Consider the following 15,908-nt stretch of genomic DNA (forward strand, 5'->3'; position numbering starts at 1 on the left):
TGGGGTGATACCGGGGAGCCCGGATCTCTCACCCCCAATGGGACCGCCTCAGTGCCAGGGCCTGCGGGTTCTGTGACAGGTTAGAAAAAAAAAATTAAATATTTGATTATTTAGATATTTAAATTGAAGCGGTGTTTCCTCTCTTGCTTTCTGCGGCGTCGGATCGGGAGCGGGCTGTTTGGTGCTTCTTATTTTTTGGTTTGTTTTTCTCGCATTCGCTTTTTCCCTGGGGTCTGATTCATGCGCGTGGGGCGGCCTGTGGAGCGTGCGGATCCAGTGTCGCGCGCGTTTGTCACGGGATGGGGCTGAGTTCAGCCTGCGTCCCCGGCGGCGAAGGCACCTCCGTTAGCCCGGGCAGGGTAGTTTTACAGGGGGCGGACCGTTTCGCTGGGCTTTGCAGCCCTGCCTCTCTCTTCTCCTCTGCCGTTCCCGCTGAGCGCGGGAAACGGTGCCATTTTGTCCTCTTGCTCTCCAGCGGCTCAGACAGCGGAGGGGAATCTCCCGCCACCATTATCGCTGCAGCAGCTGCCTCCACGGCCTAAATCTCCTGCTCGGCCCATACCAGCTGCACAGGAGGACACTCCTGATACGGAGTCGGATGATTCGGAGTCCTCTTCTACCTCAGACTTTGTGTTATTGATGAACAAAGCCTTTAAAGAAAGGAAACTTAATAAAAAGCACGGGGCTGACAGGGGGTGCTTGTCTGTCCCTCTTTCTCACCTCGGAAGCAGCCCCGGTCCGAGGGACCAGGGGGGGGGTGCCCGGTCCGGGCAATACCTCCACAGGAGGCTACAGATACGTCCTCTGAGGAGGCAGATGCGGATGGGCAGGATGTGCCAACCCAGCCCCCGAGGGGGGGTAGTCTGGGAAGGGGACCTCCAGCAGGGTGCTAGCCGAGGGTCCCAGGCAGTCGAGGGTGATGACCCTGAAGTAGTTCATCTGTTCCGCAAAGAGGAACTGGGCCCTCTTATTCCCACCATCTTGGCAGAATTAGGGATTGAGGCGCCGCCGGCTGAAACGCGGTTGGGATCTGTGGATCCGGTTTTGTTGGGCCTGCGAGGCCCATCTACTTCCTTCCCATTCCATTTTTCGGCTACGGATCTCCTGTTTAGGGAATGGGACACCCCTGATTTGGGACTAAAGGTTACAAAGGCAATGGACAAGCTTTATCCCGTACCGGAGCAGACCCGATATTGCTACTGGACAGAGACGACCTCTTGACGCAAGAACAGGGAATCCTGTTACATCCCATGCACAGCTCCCTACACCTGACGGCATGGAGTTTGAGCGGTTCCTATGGAGGGAACAGGGGATATCACTATCCGCACAAACAATTCTCCTAGCCTCGAGAAAACCCTCTACCCCTAGAAACTATAGTTTCAAGTGGAAGCGGTATATGACATGGTGCTTATCGGAAGGGGTACCTCCCTTGGATTGCTCTCCGGAAAAATTACTGGAGTGATTGAGGTGAGGAGGCAGGAGCCCGGTCAGTGTGATAGAAGTGCTGGAGGTGAGGAGGAGTAATTGAGGTGAGGGGACAGGAGCCCGGTCAGTGTGATAGAAGTGCAGGAGGTGAGGAGGAGGGATTGAGGTGAGGGGGCAGGAGCCCGGTCAGTGTGATAGAAGTGCAGGAGGTGAGGAGGAGGGATTGAGGTGAGGGGGCAGGAGCCTGGTCAGTGTGATAGAAGTGCAGGAGGTGAGGAGGAGGGATTGAGGTGAGGGGGCAGGAGCCTGGTCAGTGTGATAGAAGTGCAGGAGGTGAGGAGGAGTAATTGAGGTGAGGGGACAGGAGCCCGGTCAGTGTGATATGAGTACATCTCAGTGCCATCGCCGCTTACCACTGACCGTACAACGGACAACCCATCTCTGGTCATCCGTTCATTTTGAGATTTCTGAAAGGCCTCACTCATCTTCGACATCCCATCTCAAAGCCTCCGGTTCCGTGGAATCTCAATTTGGTGCTAGAACAATTAATGGTAGCGCCATTTGAACCAATGGATGAGGCCCACATCAATTAGCTAACCTGGAAAGAAGTATTTGTCATCGCTCTGCCGTCAGCCCGCAGAGTGAGTGAACTTCAGGCGTTGGTACACTACTCTCCATACCTCCAATTCTTTCATAACAAAGTAGTACTGCAAACACACCCATCGTTCCTACCAAAAGTAGTCACTCAATTCCATTTGAACCAATCCGTCGAGTTGCCAACGTTTTTCCCCAAACCGCATCAGAACCAAAGGGAAAGATTGTTGCATACATTGGACTGCAAAAGGGCGTTGGTGTATTATAAACGTCATATGCAGTCGGAGACTAGAGTGTCCCAGTTATTTGTTTCTTTCAACCCGAACGCTCCTGGGATCCCAGTAGCCAAATGGACTGTATCAAGCTGGATTGCCCAATGCATTCAATTTTGTTACAGCAAGAGGAAAACTAACCTTAACCTGTCGCCCGAATGCACACCAAGTGAGGGCAATGTCCACCTCACTGGCTCATCTTTCTCAAGCACCACCAATAGACATCTGCAAAGCAGCGACGTGGTCTTCATTACACACGTTTTACGTAGCATTACTGCCTAGACCAACAGACGTTGGACGAAGCTAAACTGGGAAAAGTGGTTTTACAGACAATATCCACCTGAGCTGCAACTGACTATCCACGCTTTGGATCACGCAAAAAAAAAAAAAACCAAAAAGGGAAAAGAGAGACTTCAAACTAAACACTATAACAGCGTGATCGGGAGATTGGGACTCCCATGACAGCATGGCTAATTCAGCCCTGGTATCGACGGGAAAAAGCAAGTTTGCTTACCGTAAACGGTGTTTCCGTAGATAGCAGGACGAATTAGCCATGCTGACCCGCCCTCCTCCCTGGATAGTCAGCAAGTTCTTACTCAACTGCTACATCACAGACTGAGGAGAGACTGTTTTTCTGCACGGGAAGGCACACGCAGCCGCACAGAGCAAAGCTCTGTTTCTGCTAGAAAGTTCCGCCTCCTGGGCCCTGATGGACAGGTCCCATACAGCATGGCTAATTCATCCTGCTATCTACGGAAACACCGTTTACGGTAAGCAAAACTTGCTTTTCTGGTTGCCATTCTGGTTTTTCTAATTTCTGCTTGGGTAGAGTGTAATACTGGCAGACACTAGGTGGCACCTCAGGGGGTATAGGACAGAGTCCGCAGAGTCTTTTTCTGTCGCCACCTGCTGGAGGGGGGAGGCAAAACCCAGCTGTCCTGGCCTGATCCGTGGTCCTACAGGAACGAAAATTAGCAGGTAAGGACCAATTTTCCTGTACTGTAGTCCTGCTTCGAGGGCTGTCGGGCCGATTCAGTGTCTGTGTGTGAGAAAACGGGTGCTCATGATTGATCATTCGCGGTATAAAGGAGGCGCTAGGGGAAATTGTGCGTCCCTAGCACCTCCTCGGCAGAGGGTGCCCAGGAGAGGTGGCAGTCAGCGGGTTAGGAAAATCCAGCGTCCCTTTTCCTAATCTGACCACCCGCACACCTTTTTATGGGTCTCCTCCATCAGAACTGTCAATTCTTTTTGACAGTTCTCCTTTTTTTTTTTGTTTCTCCAACTTAATATCAATGCGATATTAAGAGTGAGGAAGTACAGAAAAGTAGTACTTTTCTGCTTTTCTGTACACTTTTTCAGCTCCTCAAACATTAACACCTGCTCTAGGGCACACTTTTTTTTTTGTATCGAGGATAAATAGCCAATAGTCTCCTCACAATGAATTTACATGTCATGAGCGCTATTAGCTACGGGCTAATCCCCGATTTGCATCGAGGGTTATGGACACGCATCCAATCGCGTGTTAAGCCATGCCAGCATATGGCACTGCATCGGCCTGTGTGTGTGTTTGTGTCTGTGAATTATTTACACCCAAGAAACCCCTTCCCCTGCCCTGCTGAGCCCCTGCATCGGGAGCTCTCCTGAATTTGATTCTGGTTTGTGTTTCAGGTCCCAGTAACCTTTGAGGACATCGCTGTCTGTTTCTCCCAGGAGGAGTGGGAGTATTTAGATGAATGGCAGAAGGAGCTTTATAAGGAGGTGATGAAGGAGAATTACCAGACCCTCGGCTCACTGGGTAAGGAGGGACTTGTTTTGAGAACAGAATATTATTTCATTAATGAATAAAGCTGGGTCTTCTGCTCCCTGAGTCGGCCGACGTTTGGGCTGGGAATTATGCAGGGGCAGCGTTCATTGATCCCCCCCCCCAGGGTTACAGAAGGAGCCTTGGTGTTTGCTGTCCCACAGTCCAGGACTGGCGCTGCAGTGAGCAGAGTTTGGTGTTTTCGGAGAGATTTAAAAGATTGGGAGAAATTCCCTGCTAGTCAGGATGGAAGGCTCACTACACCAGGATCAACCCTGGTTCTGATTGAATTTGAAATACAAAGGAACAGGAGAAAAGTGCCAGGTTAGAAAAAGAAAGAGACCTGGAATTTCTTACTAATTATAGTGAGGAAGAGGAGGAGGTGGGAGAGGAGTGTAACAGGATAGAAAGAAAAAATGTTTTTCTTAGCATCCAATCAGATGAATCCAGAACAAGTGGGTTATGCACCTCTATCAGCAGATGGAGACGGAGCAAACTGACATCACAGTATATATTCTCCTGCAGCGACATCAAGCTGCCAGTATTCTCAGTCTCCAGCAGATGGTGGATGTGCATCTCCCTACTGGGGATTACATCGATTAAAAAAAAAATAAGGAGAAATAAGGAAAATAATACCAAATGGTCCCTCCCCCAGTTGAGAATTCCTGAGGTGATTTCCATGGTCCCTCAGATGAGTGCTTTGGTCCGGTAGCCGGTTTTTCAGCCAGCGTGGACTTAGCTGTTTAAGCAGCTGAAAGGCAGCGGATACACGCGGTGGTGACGGCACGTGCCCTCTTTCCCCCACCCGCAGCTGGAGGCCGTCTCTGTACTCAGTGAGATAGGTTCGAGCTAAGGTAAGTTAAAAAATAAATAAATAAGGTTTCTTCCTTTCCCCGGTCTCCATGCTCGGTGCACCGTTTTGACGTTCGTCCTGCTGTGATGCCTTTTTGCATGGTAGGCCTCGACGGTGTTTGCGCTTTTTCTATAGGCTGCCCTCTAGCTGTGCATCCATGTTGTGCGTCCAGTTTTTGGACGTCTAAGTCGGGCCTCGTTTTGTGCGTCCAAGTTAAGCATCGCCTTTAGTGGCCACCTGCTTTTACCTGTGTGCTTACGCTTTTTGCGGTGCCTATCCTAGGGATGCCTAAGTTTTAGATTCCTAGGTATTGGGACGCCTGAGGGTTGGATGCCTAATTTTTTGGACTCCTTAAATAATAAAAAAAAACAAAACAAAAAACCCCCCACAACTGGAACCCGCCTTCGGTCGCCACTCAGCGCACTGTGGGCCTAATGGCGCCTATACCTAAGAAACCTAAGCGCCTTTCTCTTTGCGATGCCTGTCGTATCCGGGCATCTCAGCCTGGCGGGCACGCTGACTTGGGCCAGCGCTGTTTGGAGGCTCAGGGAGAATTATCTTCCTCTGATTTCACTGAGCCTGGTTCTTCCCAGCCGGATGTAGGCCTGGGTAAGGACGTGTCAGACAGGGCGCCTGATTTTGGAACCCCCCTAATGATTCTTCAGCAGGGGAAGGCAGCTCAGTTACTACGTCTCGAGTGCCTCCTAATTTTCGTGGGGAGAATTTTTCCAGGGATTGCAATCCTTTCTTCAGGCGCAGTTCTCGGCCCTGTCCATTGCTCCCAGGCAGAGTTGCAGGTGGGAACCTTGCCTGGGCCCACTGTCCAGTGCTGGAGTACACCTAGATCGGCAGCGGGACTGCCCGATAGAGATCCGGATGATGAGGCCGATCCTGACTCTCTAGAGGATGGTGAAATTCCTCCAGGATTTAGAACTGTAAAGGACTATGCTACGGTTGGTTCATTGAGATGAACTGATTTCCCAGACCTTGAAAAATCTCGGGGTTCCTGGGGCAGATTCTGTGTCTGAGCCAAAGAAAAATCCCACTTTGGTTTCCTTAAGTAAAGCCTCTTGTTTTTTCCCTATGATGGGGGCCATTAAAGAATTGATTGATATTGTGCGGGGCACCTCAGAGCTTAATTTCAAAGGGGATCAGATTTTGGAAGGCCTGGATCCAGTTGTAAGAGAGCGTTTATGATTTCCGAAGGTAGATCCACTTGTGAGTGCAGTCTCCAAGCGGACCACTATTCCTGTGGAAGGAGGAGCGGCCTTGAAGGATTGAGACTATCCTTAAGCAAGCATTTCTTAGCATCCAGTCAGATGAATCCAGAACAAGTAGGTTTATGCCCCTACCAGCAGATGGAAACAGAGCACAATGATGTCACAGTATATTTGTCCCTCCCATGACAGCCTGCCGGTATTCTCCGTCTCCAGCAGATGGTGGACGTGCATCTCCCCTCTGGGGATTGCTTTCTTTTGAGAAAGAGGAGAAAATTAAGGAGAAGGATAATCGCCCCGCTCTCCTGCGGTGATACCAAAAGATCCCTTCCCCAGTTGAGAATTCCTGTGGTGATTTCCGTGGTCCCTCAGATGTGTACCTTGGTCCGGTAGCTGGTTTTTCAGCCGGCATGGACTTATGTGCTTGAGTAGTTGAAAGGCAGTGGGTGCAGGAAGCTGAGCGTGGCAGTGATGGCAAATGCCATCTCCCCCTGCAGCTGGAGACTGCCTCTGTACTCAGCCAGGTAAGGCTGAGCTCAGGTAAGTGTTTAAAAATAAAAAAAAGTATATAGAGAGACAGTGAAGGAGAGTTCTTTGGGCTTCCTTTCTGCCCGGTCTCCATGCTTGGCACGCCATTTCGATGTTTGTCCCGCTCCGTGGGAGGTCGAGGGATGTGGGCAGCCTAGCGGGTTGCACAGTCTTCTTAGGCTAGGCCCCTCTCTGAGGCTCCTTCGTTGCGCATTGCGAGGTAGGCCTCAGTGGATTTTCGCGCACTTCTTACGCTGCCCTCTACAGGATTGTCAAATCAGCGAGTGTGTCAGGCTGCGCGTCCATCCTATTTTGTGCATCCAAGGCCTGCACCTTTCTGTACGCACACCTGAAGCGTTGTTGGGCATCTAGGTATTGAAATGCCTAAGTGTTGGGTACTCGGATGTTGGACGTCCAAGTGTTGGCCACCCAAGAATTGGACGTCTAAAGTTTTGGATGCCTAGTTTAGATGCTTAAAAAGTTTTGGAAGTATTAAAAAAAAACACCCCCCCAGCTAGACGCACACCTCTGGCTGCTGCTCAGCGCATCGTCGGCCATAATGGCTCCTACGCCTAAGAAGCCTAAGCGCCTTTATATTTGTGCTGCCTGTTATTTTAGGAGTGCCTGCTAACTTGTGTCAGCGCAGTTTGGAGACTCAGAGAATTATCTTCCTCGGATTTTGCTAAACCTGGTTCTTCCCAGCCCATTGTAGGTTTGGGTAAGACGTTTTAGATGGGGTACTTGCATTTGGACCTCCCCTAACTGGTTCCTCATGGGGAGGATAGCTCAGCGAGTACGTTCCAGGTGCCTCCTGGTTTGGATACTTCTAAATTTTCCTGGGTAGAATTATTCCAGGGGGTGCAGTCCTCTATCCTGTCCAATGCTCCCAGAGCAGAGGCGCTGGTAAACACTTTGCCTGGTTCTTCTGTTAAGCGCCAGAGTACTCCTAGAGCGGCAATAGGACCTCTTGACGGAGACTTGGCTGGCACAGATGACGCTGATCCTGATTTTCTTGAGGGTTGTGAAATTCCTCCTGGATTGGAACTGTATAGAAGTATGTTACAGTTCTTTCGTAGAGATGAATTGCCAGCTTTGATCTTGCAGACGCTTGGGGTTCCTGGGCCAGATTGTGTGTTTGAGCCAAAGAAAACCAAAATCCCATTTTGGTGCCGTTCAAGTGTTGATTGATCTTGAGTGGGGGCGCCTCAGAGGCTAATTTCAAAGGGGGTCGGGATTTGGAAGGCTTGTACTCTCTGGATTCAGTGGTGAGAGAGCGCTTGCATTTTCCGGAAGTTGATGCACTTGTGTGTACAGTCTCCAAGCGGACCACTATTCCAGTGGCAGGAGCAGCAGCCTTGAAGGATGCTCATGATCGGGAAAAACATTCACCCAACATAAACTACAATCAGAATCAAAAATATTCAAGACGTGGAACTAGCAATAAAAGTATGGAATCTAGGGGTAATAGTGGACCCTGAGTTAAGCATGAAAAAGCACATCTCACAGAAAATAAAATGACTCTGAGAAGACTGAAACCCCTGTTAACACTAAACAATTTTCGCACAGTTCTTCAGGCACTGATATTCGCAAGCACAGACTATTGTAACTCACCATTACTAGGGCTACCACAATCTACGCTAAGGCCGCTGCAAATACTACAAAACTCCGCCGCTAGAATTTCGACTGGCAAAAAAAGAAGGGATCACATAACTGGTACACTTGCAGAACTACACTGGCTCCCAATTGAACAAAGAATTCAATATAAGGCTTTATGCATAATTCACAAACTAATCCACGATGAAAAAGCTGACTGGCTTAACACTGCGCGTACACGTCCCGCAAAGAAACCTGAGATCTGCTAATAAGGCTCTACTAACTGTCCCCTCGGTCAAAACAGCACGCCTCACGCAGATAAGGGAAAGAGCACTATCACTGGCTGACCCCGTGCTATGGAACACCATGCCACTCGAAATAAGGCTGCAGAGAATTTGAAAATATTTAAAACCAATCTGAAAACCTGGCTCTTTAAACAAGCTTTTTATAAAGATAAAGAGAAGGAGAAAAACAGTTGATTGATAAGGACGCACCAAACAAACAGTTGTTGTTTTTTAAACCTACAAATGCACTTTAATGTTAAATTTGAACCACTTATAAAATTTCCTACCAAACAGATAAGCTCAACTTAAACAAATAGCTTAGTGTACTATATTGTTACTGTACTATGATGGCACATGTTTAATTTATAATCTATACCACTCATATTTTTTATCGTGCCTATATGTAAACCGTTGTGATGGTTATCTAACTTAACGACGGTATAGAAGAGTTTTCAAATAAATAAAGATTGAGACTATCCTTAAGCAAGCATTTGAAACAGTGGCTGATCGCTGCTTATTGTTCCTTGGTGGCTCGCTGCTGTTTGCTTCTCTCACAGGAAGTTGATGACTCAGGGGTAATCTCCAAGGCAGTTATGGTACCAGCCGCTGTCTTTTTGGCAGATGTAGGCTTTGATTTGGTCCGCACTTCAGGGTTTCAATAATAGTGCCCAGGTGCCAGTTATGGTTGAGCACTTGGTCTGCTGGTCCGACTTCCAAGGCTAATCTCACTAAATTGCCATTTAATGGCTCACTTTTATTTGAGAAGTTGGCCAGTAAGAGGGGAGAATCTCCGATACCTCGTTTGCTGGAGGATAAGGAGCAGGCATTTCCATAACCCAAATCCACTCTAATCTTAGGGGACTTTAACCTACAGGCAGACAGCATACGTAAAACCACAACGCGTGAAATCTTTCTAGATACTATGGAAGCAACGGGTTGCTCACAATTTGTAACCAACCTCACTCATAAAGCAGGTCACATCCTTGACCTAATATTCGCCAATCACAACAACTGCCCTGGTCTGATCACCAACTAATAAAAGCAGAAATAACCCTCCTCAACACACAGCAAACAAATTCACATAATAATCAATCTTTCACATACAGAAAAAAGAACGTAAAATACTTGAAGAAACTATTAAAAATAAGTCAACTGACTTCAATCATGATGATGCCTCCTCAGCTTTTGACTCCTGGGATAAAATCATCAATGAAATAGCCGATAACCCTTGCCCAGGCCAGACAAAAACATTCCAAAAAGAATGCAATACCTCTAAACAAAAGAAACCTTGGTATAGCGAAGAGCTAAGACACACTAAACAGACCCTGGGAAAATCTGAAAAGCAATGGCGGAAATATCAATCTGCGGAATCCCTAGGAAAATACAAATCCCTATTAACAAAATACCATGAACAAACCAATAAAGCAAAAAAAAAAAAAAAGACTACTACGCTAAACAGATGCATGGTGTAATATTTAATTCCAAACTACTCTTCGAAACAGTTAAAAACTTAATCAAGGGACCCATCTTCTCCACCTCGAATAACCTCGACTTTTCAAAGAACTCTGGCAGTGAATATGCCACTTCGTTAGATAAATCAATTAGATTAAAAACACAATTCTCTACCTGCTTACCAACAAAAGAGCCTGAAGAAGAACATGGACAAGCAAAATGGAACACATTCGACCCAGTGGCGTGGAGGAGTAGCCCAGTGGTTAGAACCAGGAGACCAGGGCTCAAATCCCACTGTCACTCCTTGTGACCTTGGGCGAGTCACTTTACCCTCCATTGCCTCAGGTACAAACTTAGATTGTGAGCCCTCTGGGGGATAGGGAACCTGAACATGATCCGCTTTGAAGTATCTAAACTTGAAATTAACCAAATCATTGCAAAAATTAATTCTGCTATCCACCCACCAGACCCCCTGAAAACAGTACACCGCGTAATCACTCTGACAATCACAACCATGATCAACCACTCGCTAGCAGAAGGATTGGTCCCTGCTAGGGCAAAACAGGCAGTGATTAAACTGATCCTAAAAAATAAATTGATGATTGGGACAATTATCGACCAATATCCAACCTGCCTTTCATCGCTAAAGTCCTAGAAAAAGCAGCGTTATCACAATTGGAAATCCACCTAGAAGACAATAATACCCAAGCCGATTCGGATTCAGAAAATATCGCTCAACAGAAACTTTACTCATTTCTTTAATTAACCCTGTACTACAGGGTTTTGACAACGATGAATCCTGTATCCTGGTACTAATTGATCTAACAGCAGCCTTCAACACCGTAGACCGTTCCCTGCTATACCATCAGTTGAGAAGAATTGGAATAGACAGAAATGTTATGAAATAGTTTTCTTCCTCCCTAGCAGATAGATCGTTCCAAGTCAAACTGGACAATCACATCTGGCACCTTCCCAATCGATACAGGTGTTCCCCAGGGTTCAGCACTCTCGGCAAAACTATCCAACATCTGTCTGCTGCCTCTATGTACATTCCTTGCGGAACTAGGAATCAACTTCTTCCTATATGCAGACGACATACAATTCTACATCTCATTCAACAAATCGTTTGAAAAAAACTGCATCGTCTCTGTCAGCGTACGTGACAAGGCAAGACAACAAAAATTATCTCTGCTGAAACTAACACTAAACTAAAAAAAAAGAACCTGAAAGTGTGTGGTTAAGAAGAAATTCTACAATAATCAAACTGCCAACCCTAGACCTGGGAAATTTTAACATCACACCCTAAGATCAAGTATGGGACCTAGGAAAACAGATCGATGAGAACTCTTACAATGAAAAAGCTTAAAGCGAATTAATCAAAACAGGATACTCCAAGCTGAGAATATTACATCACTGAAACCATTCCTAACAATACAGGACTTCCACACTGTTTTACAAACACTAATATTTTCAAACTTAGATTACTGCAACTCCCTATTGCTAGGTCTACCCGCAGGGCTATTAAAACCACTACAGTTACTACAAAATGCCTCCGCTGGACTCTTACTAGGGACAAGGAAATTTGACCCCATCACCCCCTCGCTAATAGCCCTGCACTGGCTTCCTGTACAATCCAGAATTCATTATAAATTATTAACTCTAATTTTTAATATCCCCAACAACATTAACCCATGCTTAATAGGAGTGACACGTCAACCATATACTCCGCTGCAGGCTATAAGATCGAAAAAAAAAAAAAAGACTTCTAAAGGTGCCTACAACCCGGAGTATACATCTAACACAAATAAGAGACCGGATGTTTTCCATAGCGGGCCCCAGGCTGTCATTACGTCTGAAAACAGAAAGAAAGAGTTTCAAATGAGAACTGAAAACACGGCTCTTTAGAAATGCACATGGTTTAACGTAAAATACCAATATGCCGATAACTTCACTGTCAGAACCATAGATAATGCTAGCAGATTGAGCATTGTAAAATATAACATGACAGCACTGATTATTATGTGATAGGTAATGAAATGAAAATTATGGATTACAAACCACTATTCTAGCACCCTACTTGATGTTGATGTGTTGACTTAGAATACACATTTGCTGTTGTGCTGTCCTAGAACATGAATATTGACCCAGAGTATGAATGCTGATTTTGTAAACCATTGTGATATTCTTTTGGAACAACAGTATAGAAAAATGCCTGAATAAATAAATAAAGTGGGGCTATCACATTCCTGCCCAAAATAGGGGAGCTTGGGTACATCCCAGGAGTCTGGACTGATCTGGGGTATGAACAGGAAAGGAAAATCTGGTTCTTACCTGCTGATTTTCGTTCCTGGAATACCACAGATCGGGCGAGAACCCCGCCCGCTCAGTAAAGCCTGATCGTTATGGCTTTACTATGGCCTGATTGTAAATGATGCAGAGAGACTTGTTTGGCTAAATGAGGTTCTACTTAGGTTTGCTGCAATGAATTTTTGATAGAGGCTCCACCTTCCTTCTCCTTGTTGAGGGGGGTTGAGGTCTCTGTGATTGTTATAGGAGAAATAGCCTAGTGGTTAGAGCAGCGGGCTATGAACCAGGAGACTAGGGTTCGAGTCCCCCTGTCACTCCTTGTGACCTTGGGCAAGTCACTTTACCCTCTATTGCCTCAGGTACAAAACTTAGATTGTAAGCCCTCTGGGGATAGGGAAATACCTGCAGTACCTGAATGTAAACCCATGTGATATCTCAGATCGAATGTCAGTATATAAAAATAATAAATAAATAAATACATCTTGGCTTAGGTACAGGTTAAGTAGAAGCAGTATCAGTAAATCTTTTCTTCTCTGTCTCCATCCGCTGGCAATAAGGCAAAACACAGGAGACTGAACTGATCTGGGGTATTCCAGGAACAAAAATTAGCAGGTAAGAACCAATTTTCCTTTCTTATCCTAGGAACAGGCTCCCCGACCATCACCCCTGAGATTATATCCCACATTGAACGAGGGGAAGAGCCGTACATCAGGGCTGAGCCAGGATCAGAGGAAGGAGGCACTGGGAAAAGCAGCTGCTCAGGTGAGTGCAGGAATAAGAGGGAGCGGGGTCAAACTGCTGAGCTGGAGAGTGGAAGTGCAGAGACCCCTTCACAAGCTCCTCTGCAGATCTCTGTAATCACTCACAGGGTGTCTGGGACAGGCAGTGCTTGTGTCTGGGTCATTTATTCACATCATACACAAGGCACTCCACAAACCTGAAATGAACTGGTTCAATGACTCTAGGTTTAGATTTATTTTCATTGGTAGCTCAAGGCGTTACATTCAGGTATGGTTGGTATTTCTCTGTCCCGAGAAGGTTACGGTCTAAGGGGGCCTATTTACTAAAGGTTTTCTCCCTTGTGTCTGTGGGGAAAAATGCTTAGTAAATAGGGCTCTCAGTTTGCAGTAATTAATGTCACACATTGCATAAAATGGAAATTTAAAAAATTCCTTAAATGTCGCCTTCCATTGGCCTTCAGACGCTGCAGTGGATCCTGCCCTCTGGCTTCTCATAAAATGAACGTCACTCCTGTTCTTAGGGGAGCTCCATAATCTCTTTTGAAATGAACTTCTTTTAGAATTTGTATTTGTTTAAATCTTTGTCTTGTATTTTCGAAATATAGAAATAACATGAACACGTGGTACCTATGTGTTCCTTATTTGCACCATGTGACAAACACAGCAAAACTTTACTCTAACCCTCCATCCTCCCCCGCCCTCTCACCCCCTGTTGGGAAGGCGGAAGGAAAAAAAAAACCCCTCAGAGGTAGGATTCATTCAGCAGTCCAGCGAGTTAATCATTGAACCACGAGCTCTAGGAGGCAGGGACTCTCTGTACGGCATCGTCATTTCCCTGTGCCTGGGAGAGGAGCGTCTGCGCCAACGTTGCTCCCTGATTAGAAGGGCGTGAATACTACTGGGCCCTTGAGTGACAGACGGGGACGTCTGGTGGTCGCCGCAGCCGAAGGATAGAAGCGGTTGAAACAACTTTTATCAATCCATGATCTGTTTTTCATGTCTCCGGTGCAGGATGGTGAGGAAAACGTGCCAAACAGCGCAAGCTGTGGCTGAAAGGAGGGATATGAAGCCCCCAAGTCTTGCCTGTGTAGGCATAAGAGCTCGTTTCCAAAAAAGAGTTAACAGAGTGGCCCAGATGAGCCCCGGCTTTAGTACCCTTGATCCATAAATTGGAATTAGTGAACTTTGCCAGATCCGCTTGGTTCTGGGCAACGTAGCATCTGTCAAGGAGTTTGCAACGGACCTCCCTCATGTGGACGTTGCTGGTAGCTTTGCATGCTGATGTAAAGCTGGAAATAAAAGATGTTAAGCGAATATTGGGTCTCTCAAGTCCTGTTGCCATTTATTCCAGCTGGGGTCCAAGGTCCGTATTTTGTACACGGTTTCCAAAGCTTTATTGGAAAGAGGATCCCAGATCCTCCATATCGAACCAGTCCTGGAGAAAACGGCCAGTTCGAGTGGAGAAGGTCCTGTGCATTTAAGGTTTGTATGCAAGGCCGAGCTTGGTAGTACAAAACCAGACCCTGAGACTCTAAAGCAAGCTGTGGGCACAGGTCAGGAAATGACACAGTAGATCCCCCTTCAGCAAACAAGTGATGTGCAAAAATGAACCTCGTAGACAGTGACTTCTTCCCATGCCCGGGATAAACCCTCCAGTTCCCCAAGCAGGTAGCAAGGGGGGGGACAACTGGGGCTTCAGGTGAGACCTGGATGTGAGCCGCTTCCTTGTTTTACGGAGAAGAAAAACAAACAATGAAGATTTAACGTAGTGGGAGACGGAGGTGTAAGGAGCATGAAGCAGATATCTCAACGATGAGGGAGACACCAGATCTGCTTCCAAATCTCCGTCTGAATAATAACTAGCATTCATAAGCCAATCCCCAATGTGTCGTAGATTAATCGTAGGGTTATGGATCTCAGATCTGGCAAAGCCAGTTCTCCTTTAGTAAAAGAGCATTCAGAGTCGTTCTGGACTTCCTGTCCTTCCATGTAAAATGAATCGTCCTGTGAAACCGTTTTAAGAGGGAGGCCCATAGGCGATAATGGGAGAATTGTCATTTTTAGCAATTGAATCCTTCCCAATGCTGCCGGCAGTATTTGCAAGCAGCTAAGCACAGATCTGTGAGTAGTTTCTTGTAGCCTTGAAGAATTTCGTGTGGTAAAGAACAGAAACATCTCTGGGAAGTCCTATTCCCAAATATTTCATTTTGTCCGTGTCCCGTTTTAGTGGAAAAGAACCCTCCCAATGATTGGGATCCCAGTCACCGATTTGGTTGTGCCTCAGATTTGTCCAAATTGAATTTAAACCCTGCCAAGGGGATCATATGCTTTGATTTCTTGAAGAACCACTGGTAAGGATCTGGCGGGGCCTAACACGCGTATGAGCGAGTCATCAGCAAAGGCCGCTAAGCTGAAAGAGTTGTTTCCAAATTGTATTCCATGAGCATACACAGAAGAGCCCAAGGTCCTCAGAAGAGGATCCAGAGAGAGTACAAAAAGTAATGGGGAGTAACGACGAGCATGCCTGTCGCATCCCCCTAGTTAAAACAAAGTCTTTGGAAAACTCCCCATTGACCAGAGCAGCAGCCCAGGGTGCTGAGTAGTGAGGAAAGAGAGAAATCCTCCCGCCAGTCCATATCCTCTAAAGGCCAAATTTTAAAACAGCCGCGCACATAAAAATCGGGCCTTAGGCGCGTGGCCAGGCCCTGTACGTGCCGCGCGCATTTTCAAAAGAGCCCGGCCATGCGTGTAAGTCCGATATGTGCACGGGGGGGAGGAGCATATTGGAGGCCGGCTGGGTCAGCGGCTGTCATCCACGGTCCCAGGGAAGTGCGCACCAGCT

The 15,908-nt window shown here is 46.8% G+C and overlaps 1 protein-coding gene across 2 annotated transcripts in view; it reads left to right on the forward strand.

Moving 5' to 3' along the window:
- Window positions 1-15,908, forward strand: part of LOC115085860 (oocyte zinc finger protein XlCOF6-like) — a 29,759-nt gene that overhangs the window by 5,076 nt on the left and 8,775 nt on the right. The window contains exons 2-3 of one of the 2 annotated variants that reach the window (XM_029592370.1): window positions 3,960-4,086; window positions 12,969-13,088. In XM_029592370.1, the coding sequence (XP_029448230.1) occupies window positions 3,960-4,086; window positions 12,969-13,088 (247 nt within the window). The remainder of the gene's footprint in view (window positions 1-3,959; window positions 4,087-12,968; window positions 13,089-15,908) is intronic. The other variant, XM_029592371.1, reaches the window with a different exon arrangement.

Source organism: Rhinatrema bivittatum, chromosome 2, assembly GCF_901001135.1.
Source record: "Rhinatrema bivittatum chromosome 2, aRhiBiv1.1, whole genome shotgun sequence".
NCBI classification, from domain to species: domain Eukaryota; kingdom Metazoa; phylum Chordata; class Amphibia; order Gymnophiona; family Rhinatrematidae; genus Rhinatrema; species Rhinatrema bivittatum.